Source organism: Limanda limanda, chromosome 20 (assembly GCF_963576545.1).
Source record: "Limanda limanda chromosome 20, fLimLim1.1, whole genome shotgun sequence".
NCBI classification, from domain to species: Eukaryota; Metazoa; Chordata; class Actinopteri; order Pleuronectiformes; family Pleuronectidae; genus Limanda; species Limanda limanda.
The window spans coordinates 968,290-989,548 of record NC_083655.1 but is presented as its reverse complement, the minus strand read 5'-3'; the positions used below and the strand labels follow the sequence as shown (position 1 = coordinate 989,548).

Here is a 21,259-nt window from a genome sequence, read left to right as displayed (position 1 = left end):
GTCTCCAGTGTGTCTTCAGTGTGTCTCCAGTGTGTCTTCAGTGTGTCTTCAGTGTGTCTCCAGTGTGTCTTCAGTGTGTCTTCAGTGTGTCTTCAGTGTGTCTCCAGTGTGTCTCCAGTGTGTCTTCAGTGTGTCTCCAGTGTGTCTCCAGTGTGTCTTCAGTGTGTCTCCAGTGTGTCTCCAGTGTGTCTCCAGTGTGTCTCCAGTGTGTCTTCAGTGTGTCTTCATTGTGTCTCCAGTGTGTCTCCAGTGTGTCTTCAGTGTGTCTCCAGTGTGTCTCCAGTGTGTCTCCAGTGTGTCTCCAGTGTGTCTTCAGTGTGTCTCCAGTGTGTCTCCAGTGTGTCTCCAGTGTGTCTCCAGTGTGTCTCCAGTGTGTCTCCAGTGTGTCTTCAGTGTGTCTCCAGTGTGTCTCCAGTGTGTCTTCAGTGTGTCTTCATTAGATATTAAACTGCATGCAGTATGCAGGGGCGGATCCAGGGGCGGATCCAGGGGCGGGACCAGGGGCACTGACTGAGATCTGATTGGTCCTTGGATTCTTTGTGCTTCAGGCCTCGTCTGCTGATGAAGGACGATAAAGAAATAGTAAGAGAAACAGAAAATGACTCTTTCCACGATGGATTCCAGCGCCAGGAACAAATTAATCATCTGCTAGAAGACGACCGAGGCAGAGGAAGGTTTCAAAGAGACTTTCTGATCCAGGCGAGTCCTGAGAATCTTTGAATCCTGAGGCTCAGCTGTGAAATGTTAAATTCATGAAACGCTGCAGAAGGAGAAGGAGCGATGATGTTCAAGCCTTTGTTTTCTCAATGGACTGTAAATAAAGATGTTCGTCATATTTCCTATCTCTTTGTGTATCGTTCACTTTGAGGTCACCACGACATCCTGTCCACTGAACTCTGACGCCGTCACAGGTGGACAGACGGACGTCTCACCTGAATCCACCGTCATGGAAGGACTTATCGGCAGCTTGTAAACAGGAAGCAGATGTTTTTCCCCTGGTCGTCCTCCAGCCGAGTCGTTCTCCTCTGACTCTGAGACGTGGAAACCTTCCTCCTCCCTCATCAGCTCGTTTGCTGAGGCGCTCGCTGAGATGAAGGACGAGTCTGATGAAAGGAACCTCTTGTAAAAAGCATAGATCAGAGGAGGAGGCTGAGAGCAGAGGGGACATTAAACATCAGATCAGAGACACTGGGAACATTCCTCCTGCTTCGTCAACCAGTGGGACAGAGTGGGACCAGCGTCTGTCTCCGGATCTGTTTCCACGGGAACCACCAGAACATGACTCCACTTCTCTCTTCATAACGTTAGGAAACGTTTTCCTCAGGAGTTCATGTCTCAATCTCTGGTTTCAAGTCTTCTTCGATAAGGCTCCTCTGAATATAACTTCTGGTTTTTGTCCCTTTGAAAAGTCTGAAAGAGCAAAAACTAAGATACATGACTCCTTGGTTAATTATTTTAAATATAATTGTCGTCTGTTGCTGATTTTGTATTTGTGTTTGTTTCTTCTTTGTCTGATGAAGTTTCAGGCCGTTCAGTTAAAGTTCATTTTGAAAAACAATAATCGACTATGAAGAGAACTGGAGCAAAATATAAGAGGAGGAAGAAAGTGCAAAGAAAAGAATAAAAGAAGAGACACGAGACAGACGTGGAATCAGACGGAGACACAACGAGCTGCAGGCGTTTCATCACAGCTGATGTCAGAGCTTCATGTAAAACAATATCTGTATTTTGTCTGCTCACATCATCATAACTTCATAAAGCTTCAGTCGTGTAGCTGATGATGTTTTCTCCTGCATCGAAGTTTAAATTAAAAATAAAAGTCCATTTTACAGAACACATTTTAATTGTAGACGTGAGAAACCTCTGCAGCTCTTGTGCGTCTCGTGTTTAAGACAAAAGGAAACGAGCGCTGAGGGGAAATCGATTCAAGGAGTCGCATGAATAATGAAGAGCTGAAGCTCGTTAGAGACGTTTCCTGCTTCGTTCGGCTGAGAACTCTGAGGATCTAAAGCCAAACCTCAGTTACTCTCAATACATCTGTTTAAAAACTTCTCCTCCATGAGTCTCAACTTTCTCTCATTAGACTCAACGAGAAGTCAATCTGAGGGAGAAATGAAATGTGGAGCCTCAGAGTCTCTGAACGATTCCTCCTCCCGGGAGGTGAAGGTAGTTCGATCACGAGACAGAAACCAGAGGACGGGTTAGATCAGAACTTTGGACCTGGAGAAAGAGTCAGGAGCGAGTGGCACGGTGGAGCAGTGGTACGATCTGTCAGGGATCGAACTGTGACACATGTTGAGCTCTGAGATAAAAGCAACACCAGTACCTGGTTCAGCTCCAGTTACATGAAGGGAACTTCAGCGACTGAGGCAAAGATAATTAAATATGATTAAAACAGTGCATATACTTTATAGCTAAGAGCTCTTGATATGAAAGGAGGCGTGTCTTTCAGGGGACAATGTCCACGCTGATGTTTGACGGAGGGAAGTCTTCAGTCTCACACGGAGCTGGAGTCCGATCACAGCGAGTGTGAAACACAAGATTTATAAGCAACACACACAGATTCGTCCCTTTGTCCTCGGGTGTCAGAGACTCTTTTGTCCAATTGTTTGCTTTTTATCCGTCTGCATAAACAGAAGGACGAGGACAGAGAGGAGTGAAGGAAGGGGGGGGGGATCCATTTCAGACCCGTGGGGACAACTCGACTGTCGAAGCTAAAAAGAAAAACTGCTGAGTGGACAAAAGAGCAAAGTCGACGCCCGGAGGACGGAAACGTCTCAGAGTGAAACGTCAACAGACAGAAGCAGCGGCTCAGTCCAGAGAGACTGGGACAGACAGAACCTTCTGGTCTCTGGTTCCACTGGGAAGAGAATCTCTGGAGCTTCTGCACTAAACCCCTTGTTATTATTCAGATCTGTCTCTGTGTTTAATATCTATTCCTGTTCATGTTCAATAATGTGTGAAAACCACTCGTCTCTTTTCACCTAAATCTTTCAGGCGAGCAAACAGACCAAAGCAGCCGATGTGTGGTGAACGTGTGAGGATGGAGGGAAGGAGAGAGATGAAAGAGACTGAAGGAGATGAGACACGAAGGTCCTCTTCATCATCCTCCTCTTCCTCACTGCTACAACGTGTTGTTACAGCTTCAATGCAAAAACCTGAGTTACCATGGTTACAGTAAATATGACGTAAACCAGGAAGCTGGTTTATACAAAAAGTGGATTCGAGGAAACTACCGGAGATTCTAACTTTCTCTGTGGAAATATGAACTCATCATTTATGGTTTCATGTTTCCGAGCTTCCACAGGACATGGTCTCCTCTCTCGACTCTCAGTAAAGAGTTAAAAGCCAACGAGCTGGTGTACGACTTCCTCCTGGTTCCTGTCCCACAATCACACAAAGACTCTTTGTGTTGTTCTCTCCTCCGCAGCCAACTTCTCCTCACGAGCGTTCAGGAACCAGGAAGGAACAGAACAGAAGAATGAGGCAGTTCAGACAAATCCTCCAAAGCCACAAAGGGAAACGTCGGACTGCAAATCTCCTGAAGACTCTGACGCTGCAGTGTGTAGCAGTGTGTTGCAGTGACATGAAGTGTGTAGCTGTTGTGTGCAGTTCCACAGAGACTGAAACCCTGAAGTGACTCAAGAAGAGAATCAGGATTTACTTTCCTTAGAAATGAGATGAAGATTCTCTCACACAATTCGTTTCAAAACATGAAGAACAAACTAAACTGGAATAGGATTGAGTGTGTTGTGTTATTAATGTGTGTGTTGTTTGTCGTGCTGCAGTTTGAGGAGATGTTGTGTGTGTGTGTGTGTGTGTGTCCAAAGGTCAGACGTGTATCAGGGGATGAAGCCATATGCCTAAACACTGTTGATATCCAGAGAGTGAATATGATGGAACGCCCCATAACCTACCGTGAATACACCCACACACACACACACACACACTCACACACACACATACACACACACACTCATACACACCGACACACATCTCAACTAATGGAATTTTACAGCGTCCCATTGCTCAGGATAGAGTTTCCTGGCAGGGAAGCGATCAAAATGCATTGTGGGGAACATAAGACTTCCACAGAGTGTTGGAGGGACACACACACACACACACACACACAAACACACACACACACACACACACACACACACACACACACTCACACAGCAAGAGGCCCAACCAGTGGCTGCTGGGATACAGATCATAACAAATCAAATGTACAGTCTATGAATCTGCTGTTTTAAACTGTAAAAGATGAACGACATGACGGCTCCCAACAGTGAAGACGAATACTCTCTATCGCCCCCTGGTGGCTGGTTCAGTCTTTCCTCCATCTGGTTATTCTATGATTATAGAATAACTTAATGATGTTTACACTGAGCAAATATTTCCCCTCAGTCATAATCACCAAATACAGCTCATGTTGTTTTCACAGTCCAGATTCGTGGCCTTGTTCCCATGGAGACACACACACACACACACCACATACACACACACAAACACACACACACGCACCACACACGCACACACACACGCACACACACAAACAACAGCGACAGAATCACATGTACATGTCTATCAGGGCCTTTTACTTGTTAGTGATGAAATAACAGACTTTCCAGAACAAGTCGACTTCTTACACACACACACACACACACACACACACACACACACACACACACACGCACACACACACACACACACAGACACACACACACACACACACACACACACACACACACACACACACACACACACACACACACACACACACGCACACACGCACACACACAAACTATTCTGTCAGAACAAGACTGAGCTCGCCTGATGGAAATGAAACCCTGCAGACATAAAACACACAAACGCACCATGAGAAAAACTCCTGCAGCAGCATATTTAAACTAATATACAGATCAAATTACATGTGAGTGAGTGTGTGTGTGTGTGTGTGAGTGTGTGTGTGTGTATGTGTGTCTGTGTGTGTGTCTGTGTGTGTGTGTGTCAGTAAAACAGCTTCTTGGCACAACTGGAAAACTCAGAGACGACATGAAGGATGAAGGATGAAGGACAAACTGTCCTCAGATGTGATTTTTTAATATTAATTTTAACAGTTTCAATAAATAATTATAAATATTACTAACACAATAGAAAACAAACAACTTCTGAATAAACTCCACATAAACACTCATGAAAAACTAATTCACAACAAGGTTTTTAAAGCAACATCTGAAGAGTTGAACAACTGAGAAGTGGAAAACTCCTGGAAAACGATAAAAGAAAACAAATCATATCGCCTGAAAAAAACAGAACAGCTTAAAGTTTCATTTAATAAACAACAGACGGTTAAAGATGCGTGAAAACTGGAAGAATCTGAAGTGAGAATTTAACGTTGAAAAACCGTCTCAATCAGTGAAGACACAATCATGTGATCTGTCCAACATCGTTTACATCCAACTCTTCAACAAGTGTGTGTGTGTGTGTGTGTGTGTCTGTGTGTGTGTGTCTGTGCGTGTGTGTGTGTGTGTGTGTGTGTGTGTGTGTGTGTGTGTGTGTGTGTCTCTCAGGCCTCAGCCAGGCAGCTCATGACCCTCAGCATCAGCTCCTCCTTCCTGAGTCGGGCGCCGACCATCACTCCTCGTCCCTTCAACCACAGCACCAGCGTCGGAGAGTTCACTTTGAACAACTGGAGCGAAAAGAACGTGAACAAAGAGATGAATAAAGAGAGAGAAACAAGGAGAGAGAGAGAGAGAGAGACACTGAATCCAGAAAGGAAGCTAAAATATCCCAGAGAGGAACTCTGCCATCTTGTTGTTCTCATGTTCTCAGTCTCAGCCCGTTTATATATAATTAAATAACCAATAAAAACCAAACAGATCAGAAACATGAACACGTGAACAAACATAGGTTTTAAGAAACCATCTTCGACAAACTTGTATTTGGGACGAACCAAACAGATGAATCACTCAGAAGTGACCCATGTTTCACTTTCTCCTCTCGCTGGACTGCAGCTTCTCTAATTTAGATTTGAATGGTTAAACTGGTTTTCATTGATACCAGAGGAACAGGGAAGGTACTGGTGTTGCAGTATGTAGTTGTGTAAACAGCAGTGAAGCAGAAAGTGTAACTGCTGTATTGTTTGGTGAGACTTTCAGGTGGAGGCTGTAAAGCTGATGGATGAGCTCAGTAATCTGCTCGGCTGCCTGTGAGCTCCCGGCCCCCCCCCCCCGACCATCCATCACGTTAACAGCCCTGTGGACGGATGTGAGAGGGAAACCGAGGCCGACAGGACGTGTGCGGCGCTATTCATCACAACAACACACTTTAACACGGCACGTTAATGTCTGCCGGACGCCTGAAGGATGTTTAAGACGACGCGGAGGCTGGAAATTCATCACCCGTCAAGTCTCCACTCTCCTGAAACAAAGAACCACACGTCGGTGTTTCAAACCAGGAAAGTGTTCGGCCTCACAGCAGCTGCATGCCGCGTAGGGCTGCAATTAACGACTAATCTGATAGTCGATTAGTCACCGATTATTGAAACGATTAATCGACTAATCGGATTATGAATGACACAAATTCTCAATAGCTCTTATTTAGCAAGCAGCTTTTAAATTTAGCTTGAGGTTGTTCGAGGCATGTGATGACTGAAAATAAAGGCAATAAATATTGATACTTCATTAAAAAAAAAAGTCTTTTAATAAACTTTGTTTCATACAAGGGTACTGCTGACACAAAAGCAAAGACAAATCAAGTTTTTGTCCATTTAAAAGCAAGGACAGGCAAAGTGCTAATAAAACAAATAAATTAAAAATCAAGTATTAATTTTTCCTGTTAACAAAAATGACAGGGAAAGTAACAGCAATAAAAACATCAACAAACTAAACTACAGTCTTCTTCTGACTAAATCATTTTGATTAAAACAAGACGTTTGTCAGGCAATAGGATAACATAACGCTTTTAAACTCGTTAATAAAAAGTTTAAACCATATTTTTGTAATGGATGCTAGAATCCTGCGCGCAGGTATATACGTTTATATATAACATCTGACAGAGGCGAGTCCGCATCGTCTCCGTTACGATGTCACACGTGACTCCTCCTCCTCACATGCACGTGTCATGCTTCCATGGAGAGCAGGTCCTCTGTACAGATACTGCAGGTAGTTTTTCTCGGGCTGTTAAGAGTGAAGTTCTCCCGAACTTTTTACTTCAGAGAATAACGTCAGAGAATAAATTATTAAATTGTTTAGAAAAATAAAATAATTATTCATAAGTATGCAGTGTCATAGCTACATCTCTGACGTTTATAACAAACCAAACTGTTTAAAAATCGGTTGAAAATTGAGCAAGTTATGGTTATTTTAAAAAGTACGCACCACTACAACACAATGTTATGGGTGAGTGAGCCGCCCTCAGCAAGATGGCCGCCATGTGGTGACGTTCGACTCTGTTGGCCGAGACATCTAGTGTTTATATATGATATCTATGCCTGCCGCTCTGTCCTGACTCTGCTCACCGGCTCCGTCAGGACCAAACCAGTCTCTGGTCCACAGAGGACGTCCTTGATCTGTGTCACCAGCTTGTCCCGCCCTCACTGCTGTCTCCTAGCAACAGGAAAACTTAATAACCCTTGATTTGACGTCAGCTGTTAAGTTTCAGTTTGATATCAAAGCGTCAGACGCCGGAGCCGAAGGCGGCGAGAAGGATCCACACGTTGGACTCTGCTGACCAGCAGCTGTGGAAGTCATGAATCCGTCTGCTTCATGTTCACAGACCGGACGAAAGAAGTCAAAGTACAAATAAATGTTTCTCAAAGATGGTTTCTGTCTTTTCAGGAAGGTGACGTTTGTTCGAGTGACTTTTTGAGAAAGAGGAGGAAACATAGACGAAGTGAAGATAGTGAAGGAGTTCCTCACCTGGTTGCCTCGGGCCAGTGTCTCCACATCCACGTCCTGAATCAGACCTCTCTTGGACGTCTTTGGGTTTTTTTCAAACCGAACTCTCTGAAACAGAAACCACAGGAGGATCAGCAGCTGATGAGAGCAGCGTTCATACCTCCTGAAGCCCCCCCCCCCTCTGGTCTCAGGGACCTGGACGTCCTCCTGCAGCTGACGGCTCCAGACTGAGTTCCATTAGGATTTCTCCGGTGGGATGTGAAGTGTTTTCATAGAAAGCAGCGTTTTCCAAACTGAATGAATCAGATCAGTAAAAGCTTTTAAAACAAAAGCTCATTTAAAAGACAACATGATCAGTTCATAACTTCTGTCTCAGGCTAATTATTTAGTAAAAGTGCTGCCAGATCTGTAAATGTGTTCATAGATATTAAAGTAAAACAGAGAAGTCATCAGGTAGAACTTTCGCTTCACTTAAGAAACATTTAAAAAACATCTCAGGAACGTCAAAAAGAATTCCTTCAGATTCTACCAACGTTGACTCAGAGCGGAACTGATGGATTGAGCTGCAGCTCTGATGTCACAGTGAGGTCACATGAATCTGCTCAGGTTGATGGTGGGATATGATTCATGGAGGTCATTCATGAATACAAGAGAACACAAAATTCTTTAGTTCTTAAATTACCATGTGAAATCAAAACAGATCAAGTGAAACTATGAAGGAACATTTGTTTCTGATACTGAGCGGTCGAGGCTCCTTCACTCAGCCGTCGGTCTGAGAGCCGTACGACCACAGGGCGGGTCGGCCACTTTATCACCATAACAAATCCAGTGGTGTATAAAGTACTTGAAAGCCATACTTGAGTAAAAGTACAGATATCTTACCTGAAAGTGACTTTGGTAAAAGTAGAAGTCACCCGTCAGAAAATGACTTGAGTAAAAGTCTGAAAGTAGTTCATAATAAAAGTACTCAAGTATCAAAAGTATCTGGTGTTGAAATGTACTTAAGTATCAAAAGTAAAAGTACAAGTACCAAAATTAAAAATGCAAAGTGCTTTTTATAGTAGTCCTATACAGACACAAAACAACCCAAAATGTTTCTCCTCAAGATTTATCTCAACTGACTGAAAAATTATAACAACAATATGAATATAATGTATATAATGTATAATCTTACAAATTTTGAACCCTAGATGAGAGAGAGAGAGAGAGAGAGAGAGAGAGAGAGAGAGAGAGAGAGAGAGAGAGAGAGAGAGAGAGAGCCAACCTCCGCTGCTCAAGTAACAAGTCAGTTTGAGAATGTAAGAAATAGAAAGTACACATATTTTTGTTCAAATGTAACGAGTAAAAGTAAAAAGTCATCAGGAAAAGAAGTACTCAAGTAAAGTACAGATATGTGAAAAATCTACTTAAGCACAGTAACAAAGTATTTCTACTTCGTTACTTCCGCTACTGAACAAATCCATATGTCTTCAGATCAGAAACATAATCCACGGACACAGAGACTTCCTCCAAACTGCAAACATCGCTTCTCTGATTTAGTAGAAAGGAACATGAACAATAATCATAAAGATCTCTACGAGTGTGTTTTCCTCTGTTAGTTCTGGACAGATAATCTCAACTCACCGCTCTGCTCTTCTTCTCTCCGTCCTTATCAGCGGTGGTCAGAGGGGGAGGAGCCTCTGCAGCCTCTGGGGGTTGAGTTGCTTCTTCCTGCTGCTGACGGCTGTTCTCAGCTCCGGCCACCAGGTGGGTTCCCGAGCCGGACTTGGGTTTGTTCTGCGTCTCTGTGTGTGGAGCGAGGACGAGCCCGGGTCTGGACCTCGGCCCGGGACTCAGGCTGGACAAGTGCCTGATTGTGGGCGGAGCCGAGGCCGGAGGAGCGGTGCTGCCGGTGGGTTCGGGGCGCCAGATGAAGCGAGGAACGGTTGGCGGAGGAGGAACTGGAAGGGATGGAAAAAAAGGAGGAGGAGCAGAGGCAGGTGTGTTCCTCCTGAAGGCCGGTAGGGTCAGCCTCCTCCTCTCCTCCCCTCCTCCACCCAGCTGCTCCCTCTGCTTCTGGGCCCTCAGCTGGGCAACATGGAGGTGACGTGATGGGTGCTTGTTCATGAAGATGGGAACCAGTTTAGGGGCAGGGCTTATCGGGGGAGGAAGAGGGGGGGGAACTGAGGAGGAGGAGGTGGACCAAGAGGAGGAAGAGGAGAGGGATGAAGCTGGCTGAAAGAGTAGACGAGAAGTGGAAGAGAAGAGGGAGGGAGGGGTGAGGAATGAACCTGGCTGAAAGAGTTTGATAGAGGAGGAAGAGGAGGAAGAGGAGAGGGGAGGAGCTGACTGAAAGAGTGGAGGAGAAGAGGAAGAGGAGAGGGGAGGAGCTGGCTGAAAGAGTGGAGGAGAAGATAAGGAGGAGGTGGAGAAGAGGGGAGGAGCTGGCTGAAAGAGTGGAGGAGAAGAGGAAGAGGAGAGGGGAGGAGCTGGCTGAAAGAGTGGAGGAGAAGAGGAGGAGGAGGTGGAGAAGAGGGGAGGAGCTTGCTGAAAGAGTGGAGGAGAAGAGGAGGAGGAGGTGGAGAAGAGGGGAGGAGCTACATCAGAACAGGAGAACAGAGATGAAAGCGAGTCTCCATCTCCTCTTCTCTCTTGACTCTGAGTCAAACTGCTCCTGACTCCACGCCCATTACCCAGAAGCCCCAGAGCTCTGTCCTGCTGGGAGCGGGGGGGCCAGGCTGCTGGCTGCGACCTGAAGGAGGGTCCCACTGGTCTGGGAGGAGGAGGAGGGAGCTGGGTGAGGGCGGGCCTGACGGAGGAGGAGGAGGTGGTCAGGTTGACCTGTTCACCACTCTGCACCTGAGGAAGAGGAGAAGAGGAGAAGAGGAGAAGAGGAGAAGAGGAGAAGAGGAGAAGAGGAGAAGAGGAGAAGAGGAGAAGAGGAGAAGAGGAGAAGAGGAGAAGAGGAGAAGATTCATCAAAGTGCAGTCGATGGACCACAGTGTCGTCCCAGCGTCACCACACACTACCTCAGTTTGACATTTTGTCCAGCGCCATCTTGGTCTTCTAAAACTAGAAGTAACCAGTGGTGGGAAGTAACAAGGTACAAATACTTCGTTCCTGTACTTAAGTAGATTTTTCACATATCTGTACTTTACTTGAGTATTTATTTTCCTGAGTACTTTTTACTGTTACTCGTTACATTTGAACACCAATTTCTGTACTTTATACTTCTTACATTCTCAAAACTGTCTCGTTACTTGAGCAGCGGAGGTTAGCGCAACACGGGCTTTACGCACTTGTCCATTACTATTTGAGATATATAATATATATATATATTATATATATAGTATTTATTTTATCATTTTTTTTTCTCAAAGAACAGTGCAACAGTTCCGTTTAAAGACATTATGGCGGAACGTAACAGAAAACGCAACAGGAAGTCGCCAATCTTTGATATTACACGTTCAATCACGTTCGATCATATCAACTTTTAAATGACGTCTTAGACCTACTATAAAAAGCACTTTGCATTTTTAATTCTGGTACTTCTACTTTTACATTTGATACTAAATGTCAACACCGGATACTTTTGATACTTAAGTACATTTAATATGAGCTACTTTAAGACTTTTACTCAAGTCATTTTCTGACGGGTGACTTCTACTTTTACCGAAGTCACTTTCAGGTCAGATATCTGTACTTTTACTCAAGTATGGCTTTCAAGTACTTTATACACCACTGGAAGTAACCATATTTGGAGGAGCAGGGGGTGGAGCCTGACTGAGCGCTTGCGGACTATACACCTCCCACCTGCACCCATTGGACAGTTCTAGCTGTCACTCACACGGAGTCAGGTCAGTGGGAGACGCTGGTGCTGATGTAATGGTTATAATGGTTACTTTGCAATATTTATATTTTCCTCTATACTATCTTGTAGTATTATTTATATTATGGTCACTTACTTTTAATTATTTTTTCTGTATCATGGTCACTACTGTTGCAATATTACTTATAATACTTTTGTTTTCATTACAATAACACTTACATCACTCCACTTTCTCCCCAGTACCTGCTTTTGCACAGTGTCTGTTTTGCAGGTTGTTTTTTGTTTTTGTTTTCTGTATATTTTTACTCTCATTATGTGTAGTTTAGTAGTGTATATATTTTGATCTTTCTTTTTTATTGTTGCTTCGGCACTGTTATTTAAATTCTGTTTTTCTCTTTTTTGCTGTAACAAGTGAATTTCCCCGTTGTGTGGATAAATAAAGAAATCTAATCTAATCTAAAGAAACACACGTGATCTCTGCAGCAGAATCCATATGATGCTCTGGAGACCTTCCTGTTCCATGTCTGACCTGGACACCGTCCTGCTGAGGTCTTCAGATGTGCCAGAGGAACTCTGAGCTCCTGGTCCACACAGTGTCCACAGCTCAGGTCTGTTAACAGCTGAAGGACCACTATACCTTTCTTTGAGCTTTTATCTCTTATCTCTTAGTTGAGACTCCAGCATGAGAGCCTGACACACATTACACACAGGACACACTCACCAGCACTTAAATCTGACACACGACGTAAATCACGCGCTGCAGAATCTCTTGCACACACACACACACACACACACACACACAGACACGCACACGTTCCTAACCCTGGTGTCTAGGTGAGGCCGTAAAGCACCGAGAGAGACAGAGGAGAGAAGAGAGCAGCTCGTAAAACGCAGATTTAAACCACAGAGCTAAACGTCCGTCTGAAGGAAGCTCGTCTGAAACAATGTGGAACAAACAGTTCAACAGAAGGGAAACTTCAGCTGCTTCTGTTCAGAAAACAACTTCCAGCTCCTGATGAACACGTCGATATCTGAGCTGCTCCTGTGAGTCGAACTCAGCGGAGGTTTCTCTCCAGTCGATAAAACACACGTCGGCTGCAGCACTTTCCTCTCCTGCATCTCCAGATGAGAGATATCTTTAATTTCAACCTGCTTCATTACAACCTTCCAGCCGCAGGTTTATAGTTTCATCCAGAGACCAGAACCTGATTCATTATTATCAAAGGCAATAACAGAACTCTTACGACTTGGTGAGCGTTCAGGATTCATTAGAGTTAGAAACGCAATAATGGATTTTTGTATTTACAGACAAACGATTCATTGTTGTTATTAAAATCTATTTTCTTCACTTGCTTTTCTTTCCCAGGACGATGATTCAGATTTGTTTCCTCTACAGTTCTTTATCAACAATTACGTCTGAGAACCATGGGACCATAAACCTGTCCATTAAGATTTCACAGGGTGGGACCCCCCCCCCCACGAACTCAGGCCTCGAAGCACTTGTATTAAATAACTTGAACGTAAAGTGAAACAGAAAGAAAGAGAAGAAGGAACCTTTAAGAATAATTTAGTGCTGCTTTATACTTTACTTAGTTTGGTCTGAGTCCCTTCTGCTAACATTGAGGAGGTTTATGACCTGTACTGCAGCCAGCCACCAGGGGGCGATCAAGATGATAATGATATATAAGTGTGTGTGTGTGTGTGTGTGTGTGTGTGTGTGTGTGTGTGTGTGTGTGTGTGTGTGTGTGTGTGTGTGTGTGTGTGTGTGTGTGTGTACCTGTGCAGATGCAGCACTGTTCAGACTGGTGGTGTGGTAACAGGGTTTCCTGGTCAGGCGTGCAGGGAAGCCACACACACTGTGCACCCGGTCCCTGACGTCAGACAGGAAGGAGCCCAGCGCCCCCTGCAGGTCGCCCCGGGGGCAGCACTGTGCCGGCTGCAGGCGGATGCAGCTCAGAGGGTAACTGCTCAGGACGAGAGTTAAAGGAACATTCTGCAGCGTTCAGACACAGGACAGATTCTACGGATCAAGACTTTATCAACAGCAAACTTTGTATTGTTTAATTATTGTTTTTGCTTCAATATTATTCTACTGTTTTATCTAGAACGAGTGTGAGATTTACACTAAATATTCATCTGATTCTGTACATCTGCACTTGCTGTTACTGAATCTGTGATCTGTGGTCGTTCCTGTGAGGATACGTGAAGAGAGTCTCTCCCAGCAGCCGGAAGTAAACGCTGCAGTACACCCGCTCGGCCTCTGGGAGCTCAGGGAGTCGGTAGCCGTACTGCAAACACACACAAGCTGTCATCCTTCAAACTACATTTACTGTATCATCTTGACAAATTAAGACTTTTCACTGTCATTATCACTATGACAAGGATCATAAACCTCAAAGAAAAGCTTGTTCCATTGTTTTGAATTAATGAAGTGATCATAACAATCTTTGGAAAACTGTCCCTGCCGCAAATAGAGAAACAGATTTGTTAAGTTCCATTTTCCTCTCTGCATTTTTTTGCTGTCAAAACTACAGTGTGTGTGTGTGAGCGTGTGTGTGTGTGTGTGTGTTTGTGTGTGTGTGTGTGTGTGTGTGTGTGTACCAGGCTGTTCCAGTGGTTCTGCAGGTCTGTGTAGGTTCTGAAGGGTCCGTCTCTGGGCAGCTGACGGCTGATGGTGATAATCTGACCTTTCTTCATGCTGAACACACACACACACATATATACACGCACACACACACACACACACAAACCCTGGTGAGACTCTGCAGCAGGTTTGAGTTGAATCAGACCTGCAGCTCCCCCTGCTGGTCACAGTCGATGTAACAGTGGTCTGGGCAGTAAACTGCTCTGTGATAAGAACTGAGATAATATATGTATCTTAAAATCTTATAAATATGAATTATCTTTATATTTCAATCATTTCATTATTTATTTTACTTTGTTCATTTAATGTTTAATAAAACAATCTATGTTTAAAACATTTGAATTATTATAACAATGACTTGCTTCCACAAATCACTGCTATCACTTCTCTGTGATGTCGATATCACAGAGAAGTGAATCTGTGAAGCTTCTGCACTGAGTCCAGCAGGTGGCGCTGTCTCACCTGGGCAGGACATGACACCACACGGTTCCCCCGGTGGAGGACGGGTCCAGGACGGAGTCGGGATCACTGCAGAACCTCCGCAGCACCAGAGGAGGGAGGTGGAAGTCCTCCAGCTGAAACACACACACGTTTATCTATGAGTCCCACAGAACCTCGGTTCAGCTCCTGTGGTTTTGGATCCGGTTCCAGAATAAAAGTGACTTCACTCCGATGCAGATATTCTTCTGTTATAAAAGTGACAAACCTCATTCACACACTTAGAAATGAGTAAACAGATTAATAATGTGTTGTCAGTGTTTTGTTTTCTTACTGTGGTTGGGGACAGTCTGACGGTGTGTGTGTTGATGCTGATGCACAGTTGGCCCTCAGTGGTGCTCAGCTCCATGCCTGACACACACACACACACACACACACACACACACACACACACACACACACACACACACACACAGACACACACACACACACACACACACAGACGCACAAAGATTTACACAGTGAACTCCATGACGATCAACCAAGGTCTGTACGCACTAGGGGGCGTGTCAGTCTGTGACAAGCAGCAGAGTTGTGTGGTGAAGCAGCGGCGTGTTGTTAGAACTCAAGGCTCCAGTATGTTTCTACGTATCCGTGTCGCGGAGAGACACGCACGGAGACCAGAGAGTCTTTTTGATTTTTACTTGTACGACGACTGTACGTTTGAAAACAATTCACCGCCAAACCCATAGGTGGCGCAACGGAAGACGAGCTCAGAGAAGCCTACCCATTTCTGGGAAGAAGAAGTCCACGTGTGTCTGTTTACCTCTGTTAGCTCCTCCCACACACTGAACCATGGCAACTAACAGAACTAAATAAAGTGACACCCAGCGTGTCAAGATGCTGATGTAATCGTTTCTTAACGCAGCGGTTCCCCGGTCTTGTTTCCGAACTGTGTTGCTGATTCCACAGCTTGAATCTGCTTGAGGCTACATGTAGCTAGAAGCTAACCGGAGCTAGCTCCCCCCCCAGCTTCCACACACAGTCAGCAGGGACTCCCGACACTAACTACTACTATCCAGTGTTTGCTTCTAACCTGACGGTATTATAGAAACAGTGTCATGATAGAAGTGGAATTAAAGTCGTGACGGCGGGTTTTTGCACTGTTACCACCGCAGTTAGCATGGTGGCTAGCCCGCTAGCCTAGCCTGCTAGCGCCGTTATGAAAGCTCGTTATAACCGTCTGTGACCGTGCACACATGCCGTCAGTGCTCTAACGAGCCACCGTCAGCCGGACAACTCCGCTGGCTTCACACACACGTCACATTAATCGTAGAATCATAGTTGTGTTTGTTATGAGGGAAAGAAGCAGGAAGTTTGAGGTCCGGAAATGTGAAATACAGAAATGACGTCATACGGAAATTATGTCGTTCGCGGACCAATCACAGCTAAGAGCGGTCCGTTGGGTCTCCGAAATAAACACGGACAGTTAGAAGAATCAGACGTGTACGAAAAGCTCTCCGCGGCGCTCGGAGAGGGCGTTCCACGACGGATAGGGCGGTCTTATCTCTCCGTTTTAGAAAAGACGTAGAGGCATAAATTGGCCTTCAGTGTTTCTCTGACTCGTCTCTGATTGGCTGTGAGTCAAGCTGTAACGTTTGCTCAGCTTCAAACTGGATAAAAAGTCACTTTTGATTCTTCAGACAAACACTGACACGTGCACAAAGAGGATGTGACGCCACCAACAGGCGACCGACTGAAACGCACCTAGATTAAAACCACAGATTGAACCTTTCAGTTGCTGATCTAAATGAGGTGGAACTGAAAGAATAATTGGTAAAAATAATCAAGTGGATAATTCCCTTATATTATCAAATATGATCATGTTGTAATCGACAACGTGCAGAACTGAAACCCAGTGGACAGTAGGAGGCGGAGACACTCACTGACGGCGCTCTGCGTCCCTCTCTCACGCAGGAAGTCCTTTCCTGAGAACAGACACAAAACAAACGTCACGTTGGGAAATGGACGACGGGCGGTGACCTCATTTCTGCAGATTGTATTTACTGCTGCTTGTTTGACATAAAGCAGCTGAATACAGGTCTAATACAACAGCGCATGGAAATCATAGTTATGAGTAATTTAGCTGTGATGTATCAATAACATCTCCCCAACAAGAACCAGCTCATAACCTCACTTTACCTTCAACTAACCACATCTCACATCTGACCTCTCACATGGACCAGGACTTAGTTTCATAAGAGCCAAGCTTTGTCCCCACGACGTTCACACACGCACGCACACACACTGCTTTATGACACACTTTGTGCGAGGTTAAAGCTTGACCACATGTTGCAACACTCAACTGTCACTTTGATCAAACAAACAAACACACACACACACACACTCACACACACACACACACCCTGGCCTTGATAAACTAAATAAATACCCTGCATGAGAGCAGTGATTACAGGTTGGACTTTGCTGTGAAGCAAACTCAATCTAACACTCGATTCTGAACCTGACTCAAATCAGAATCTATAATCTTTATGTCTTAATAGATATATAATCTATAAACTGATAATCACAGTGGGCGGGGCTGAAGAGTTTGCTGTTCTTTGTTCTTATGAAGTTGTTGATCAGGTGATTTTCCCTAAAGGGACACATGGTGGCGCTGTTCTCGAGTCAACAGAAACTATCAGCTCAACATGGAGCATCACGTCTCTGTCGCAGAGGACTGAGGACATGGTGAGGACGTGTGAGGACATGATGAAGACGTGTGAGGACGTGTGAGGACATGATGAAGACGTGTGAGGACGTGTGAGGACGTGTGAGGACATGATGAAGACGTGTGAGGACGTGTGAGGACATGATGAAGACGTGTGAGGACGTGTGAGGACGTGTGAGGACATGATGAAGACGTGTGAGGACGTGTGAGGACGTGTGAGGACATGATGAAGACGTGTGAGGACGGGTGAGGACGTGTGAGGACATGATGAAGACGTGTGAGGACGTGTGAGGATATGATGAAGACGTGTGAGGACGTGTGAGGACATGATGAAGACGTGTGAGGACGTGTGAGGATATAATGAAGACGTGTGAGGACGTGTGAGGACGTGTGAGGACATGATGAAGACGTGTGAGGACGTGTAAGGACGTGTGAGGACGTGTGAGGACGTGTGAGGACGTGTGAGGACGTGTGAGGACATGATGAAGACGTGTGAGGACGTGTGAGGACATGATGAAGACGTGTGAGGACGTGTGAGGACGTGTGAAGACATGATGAAGACGTGTGAGGACGCTTGAGGACGTGTGAAGACGTGTGAGGACATGTGAGGACGTGTGAGGACATGATGAAGACGTGTGAGGACGTGTGAGGACGTGTGAAGACGTGTGAGGACGCTTGAGGACATGATGAAGACGTGTGAGGACGTGTGAGGACATGATGAAGACGTGTGAGGACGGTACCTGAGACGAGGTAGAGTCCTGCTTTGTTCCAGCTGGGGGACAGTCTGGAGATCAGAGAGTAGGACAGACAGCACTGGAGGTCACCTGCAAACACACCCCGAGGAGAGCCCAGCTACACACACACACACACAGGCACACACACACACACACACACACACACAATCCATCACTCATCAAGTAAAAGTAGACCTTCACATTGAAAGTAGTTTGGCACTGAGGACATCTTGAGTCCTCCCACCTGCAGACCACGTCTCTGTCCAAACGCCTGGAGGACGCCTTTCTGGAAGAATGGGATCTGTAGCAAGAGACGAGAGTTACACAGCAACAACTCAACTGGAGCATTTATGTATTTTAGCAGGAATAATTAAATAAATAACCTCCACATTAAAAGTGTAATGCTGCATCCTTTCATTAAGACCATTTCACTCTTTGTTTTCAAAAGATTCAATGGGAAGAATTTGTAAATATTTGAATGGAGCTTCATGATCTACGGTTACAGGAAACATGTTGAACTTTTACAACACCTATAATCTATCTCTCTATTTATCTATCTCTCTATCTCTATCTGTAGATGTTGTGTTATTTCACACAAGTGGATTTGTTTGATTCCTAATGCTCCAATTATTGAATATTACACATATATGGAGCTTTGAAAATATTTAAAATTCAAATGTTTTGGTGAGGTTTAAGCGTGTGTGTGTGTGTGTGTGTAAGAACTACACTAACTCTGGGGCCATACTACCAATTATATTATTTTTATTATATTTTAAACATGAAGAAAAGACAAACCTTTATGGAAACTAACATTCTGCTGCTGCAGCATAAGAACAGACACAAATAATAAAACATGTTTCTTACTGCCATGACCACAGTGATATCAGTGAAGGACTCAAGAGCAGGAGAGGCCAGGATATCAGAGTACAGCAGCACCAGCTCTCTGTGGACACACACAGACACACACACACACACACACACACACACACACACACACACACACACACACACACACACACACACACACACACACACACACACACACACACAGTTCACTCAAGGACACAGGACTGTTGCATTCAGGTGAAACAGTAAAATCTGATTTTGTCGTTCACACTGAGCAGGATAATAAACCTGAGTTCTGTCCGGGGTCAAAACTCTTGAAAAGCTTCATGGTCACCTGACAAACGTCTGCACCCCCACCCACACACACACACACACACACACACAGTGGAGTCTGGCTCCTGCTTCATGTTGTGTAATATCAACCGACCACAGTGAACACAACATTGTGTTTTCTCATGATGCACATGTTAAATATAAACCCTCGTCCTGCTACAGATGTTAACGGACTGAGTCTCTAACAGGAACTTCCAGTGTCGGAGTCACCGACTTCACCGACTTCACCGACTTCACCGACTTCACCGACTTCACCGACTTCATCGACTTCACCAACTTCACCGACTTCACCGACTTCACCGACTTCACCAACTTCACCGACTTCACCACATTATGTTAATTGTGTGTTAACGAGGATATGTCACCGATGGTGGAAGTCATAGACTGGTGAATGTTAATGATGGTGTTGTAAATAGACTGGTTCTGTCTTATTTGTGTTTTATTTGTGTTGTCTCTATATTTATAGTTATTTATAATAAATGATATGATTAAAATGTAAAATCTCTATTATGTTCCTATTATAGCAGACATATATCGTCACTTAAAGAATCCACATCACTCGGGCTCCAACAAATATCAAATATTTCATATGAACACTATGACGATGAGAGAGGAATTTTACAATTAAGCACTATTATTGAGTCCATGTTACTACTATGACTGATTCTCCTAAGAAGCAGCAGCAGGTTGTCGGGTCAATACAACAACAACAACAACATGTGGGAACATCAGGCGAGGGGCGGAGCCTGTAGAGCAGCAGGGGCTTCACTGTTTCTGCCGTGAGGTTCTCACCTGCAGGTCTTGATCTGTTTGCTCCTCGGCTGCTCGTCAAATAGTGTCAGAGTCACACAGAGCAGATTCTTCAGGTCGGGAAGACCGAGGAAGAACAAGGACCGCTGGACTCCACTCATCCTACACACACACACACAGAGACACACACACACACAGACATGTCAACTGTTAGCTTCTCATGTAGCGGCTCAGTGGGAAACATCATGATTCTCCTGATGGCCGCCGCGACATCTTTGATATTTATAGTTTTATCTGAATAAAACTCTTTGAGCTGTGGTATCATGTTGTGAATATTAGAAACATTAATAAAGCTTTAGGGCTAAAAACTTGAATCAATGATAAACATACAACGAATCGTTAGCTAAACGGCTAACTCTGTACTCACCTCTCTGTTTCCTGTGCAAACCAAACCAAAGCAGCTTTTATCAGATTTAACTTTTCTATCCAGTCACTCAGATTATCTCCACATTCACACTAGACTCTAAAAGTTGTTGTTGAGTAAAGAAAGTTATGGTTTTAAGAGAATTAACTCAGTAAAGAGTCGAGTGAAAAAACTGAGTCTTCAAAACGAGAGCTAATGCTAGTGTTAGCTAAAGATCAGAGAGGGAGGGAAGAGGTCTCACTCTGAGGACATGAATAAAAACAAAAACCTGTTTGGGTCATTAGGGCAGAACATGAGGTTGAGTTTAACAGTTTAATGGATTATACTTTTTTTTTTACTGTATAACAATACACTGTGTATAATATATATATAGATATATATATATTAGAATGTCAAAGAGAAGAATAAACTTCACAGTTATTGTTGACTTTCTACTGTTTACCTGTTGTTGTTGTTAATAATAATAATAATAAAATAATAATAACTATAATAACAATAATGAAATAATTAAATAATGTTAATATTTCCTAATGAAACATTTGTGTGATTTATCATTTCTTTTTTTCTATGTTAGAGTGACACATCTATCCAGAGATAATCTTTGGCTCGTAGAAAGCGGGAAAACGTCCAGGAAGTAAAACCAGGAA

The 21,259-nt window shown here is 44.3% G+C and overlaps 1 protein-coding gene across 2 annotated transcripts; it reads right to left on the bottom strand.

The window, feature by feature from the left end:
* Positions 1-5,543: 5,543 nt before the first annotated feature.
* LOC133027168 (proline-rich protein 36-like) lies at positions 5,544-20,865 on the bottom strand. 2 transcript variants are annotated; one of them, XM_061094196.1, is made up of 14 exons: positions 20,616-20,865; positions 20,231-20,350; positions 19,124-19,202; positions 18,504-18,560; positions 18,266-18,377; positions 16,741-16,782; positions 15,129-15,205; positions 14,819-14,931; positions 14,314-14,410; positions 13,915-14,000; positions 13,490-13,676; positions 9,528-10,742; positions 7,926-8,012; positions 5,544-5,695 (listed from the first exon to the last, which is right to left on the bottom strand). In XM_061094196.1, the coding sequence occupies exons 2-14, from the start codon at positions 20,347-20,349 to the stop codon at positions 5,573-5,575; spliced, it is 2,394 nt and encodes a 797-aa protein (XP_060950179.1). In that variant the 5' UTR covers position 20,350; positions 20,616-20,865; the 3' UTR covers positions 5,544-5,572. The 2 variants fall into 2 exon arrangements, with proteins under 2 accessions (XP_060950179.1, XP_060950180.1); XM_061094197.1 differs by lacking the exons at positions 18,266-18,377; positions 18,504-18,560; positions 19,124-19,202; positions 20,231-20,350; positions 20,616-20,865 and adding an exon at positions 16,997-17,078.
* Between the last annotated feature and the right edge of the window lie 394 nt (positions 20,866-21,259).

Coding starts and splice junctions, on each gene's coding strand:
- LOC133027168 (XM_061094196.1), bottom strand. CDS start 20,349: ATGAGTGGAGTCCAGCGGTCCTTGTTCTTCCTCGGTCTTCCCGACCTG. Junction 19,203..20,230: donor AAACAGATCAAGACCTGCAG/GTGAGAACCTCA, acceptor GTGTGTCCACAG/AGAGCTGGTGCTGCTGTACT. Junction 13,677..13,914: donor CTGGGAGAGACTCTCTTCAC/GTATCCTCACAG, acceptor CGTCCTGAGCAG/TTACCCTCTGAGCTGCATCC.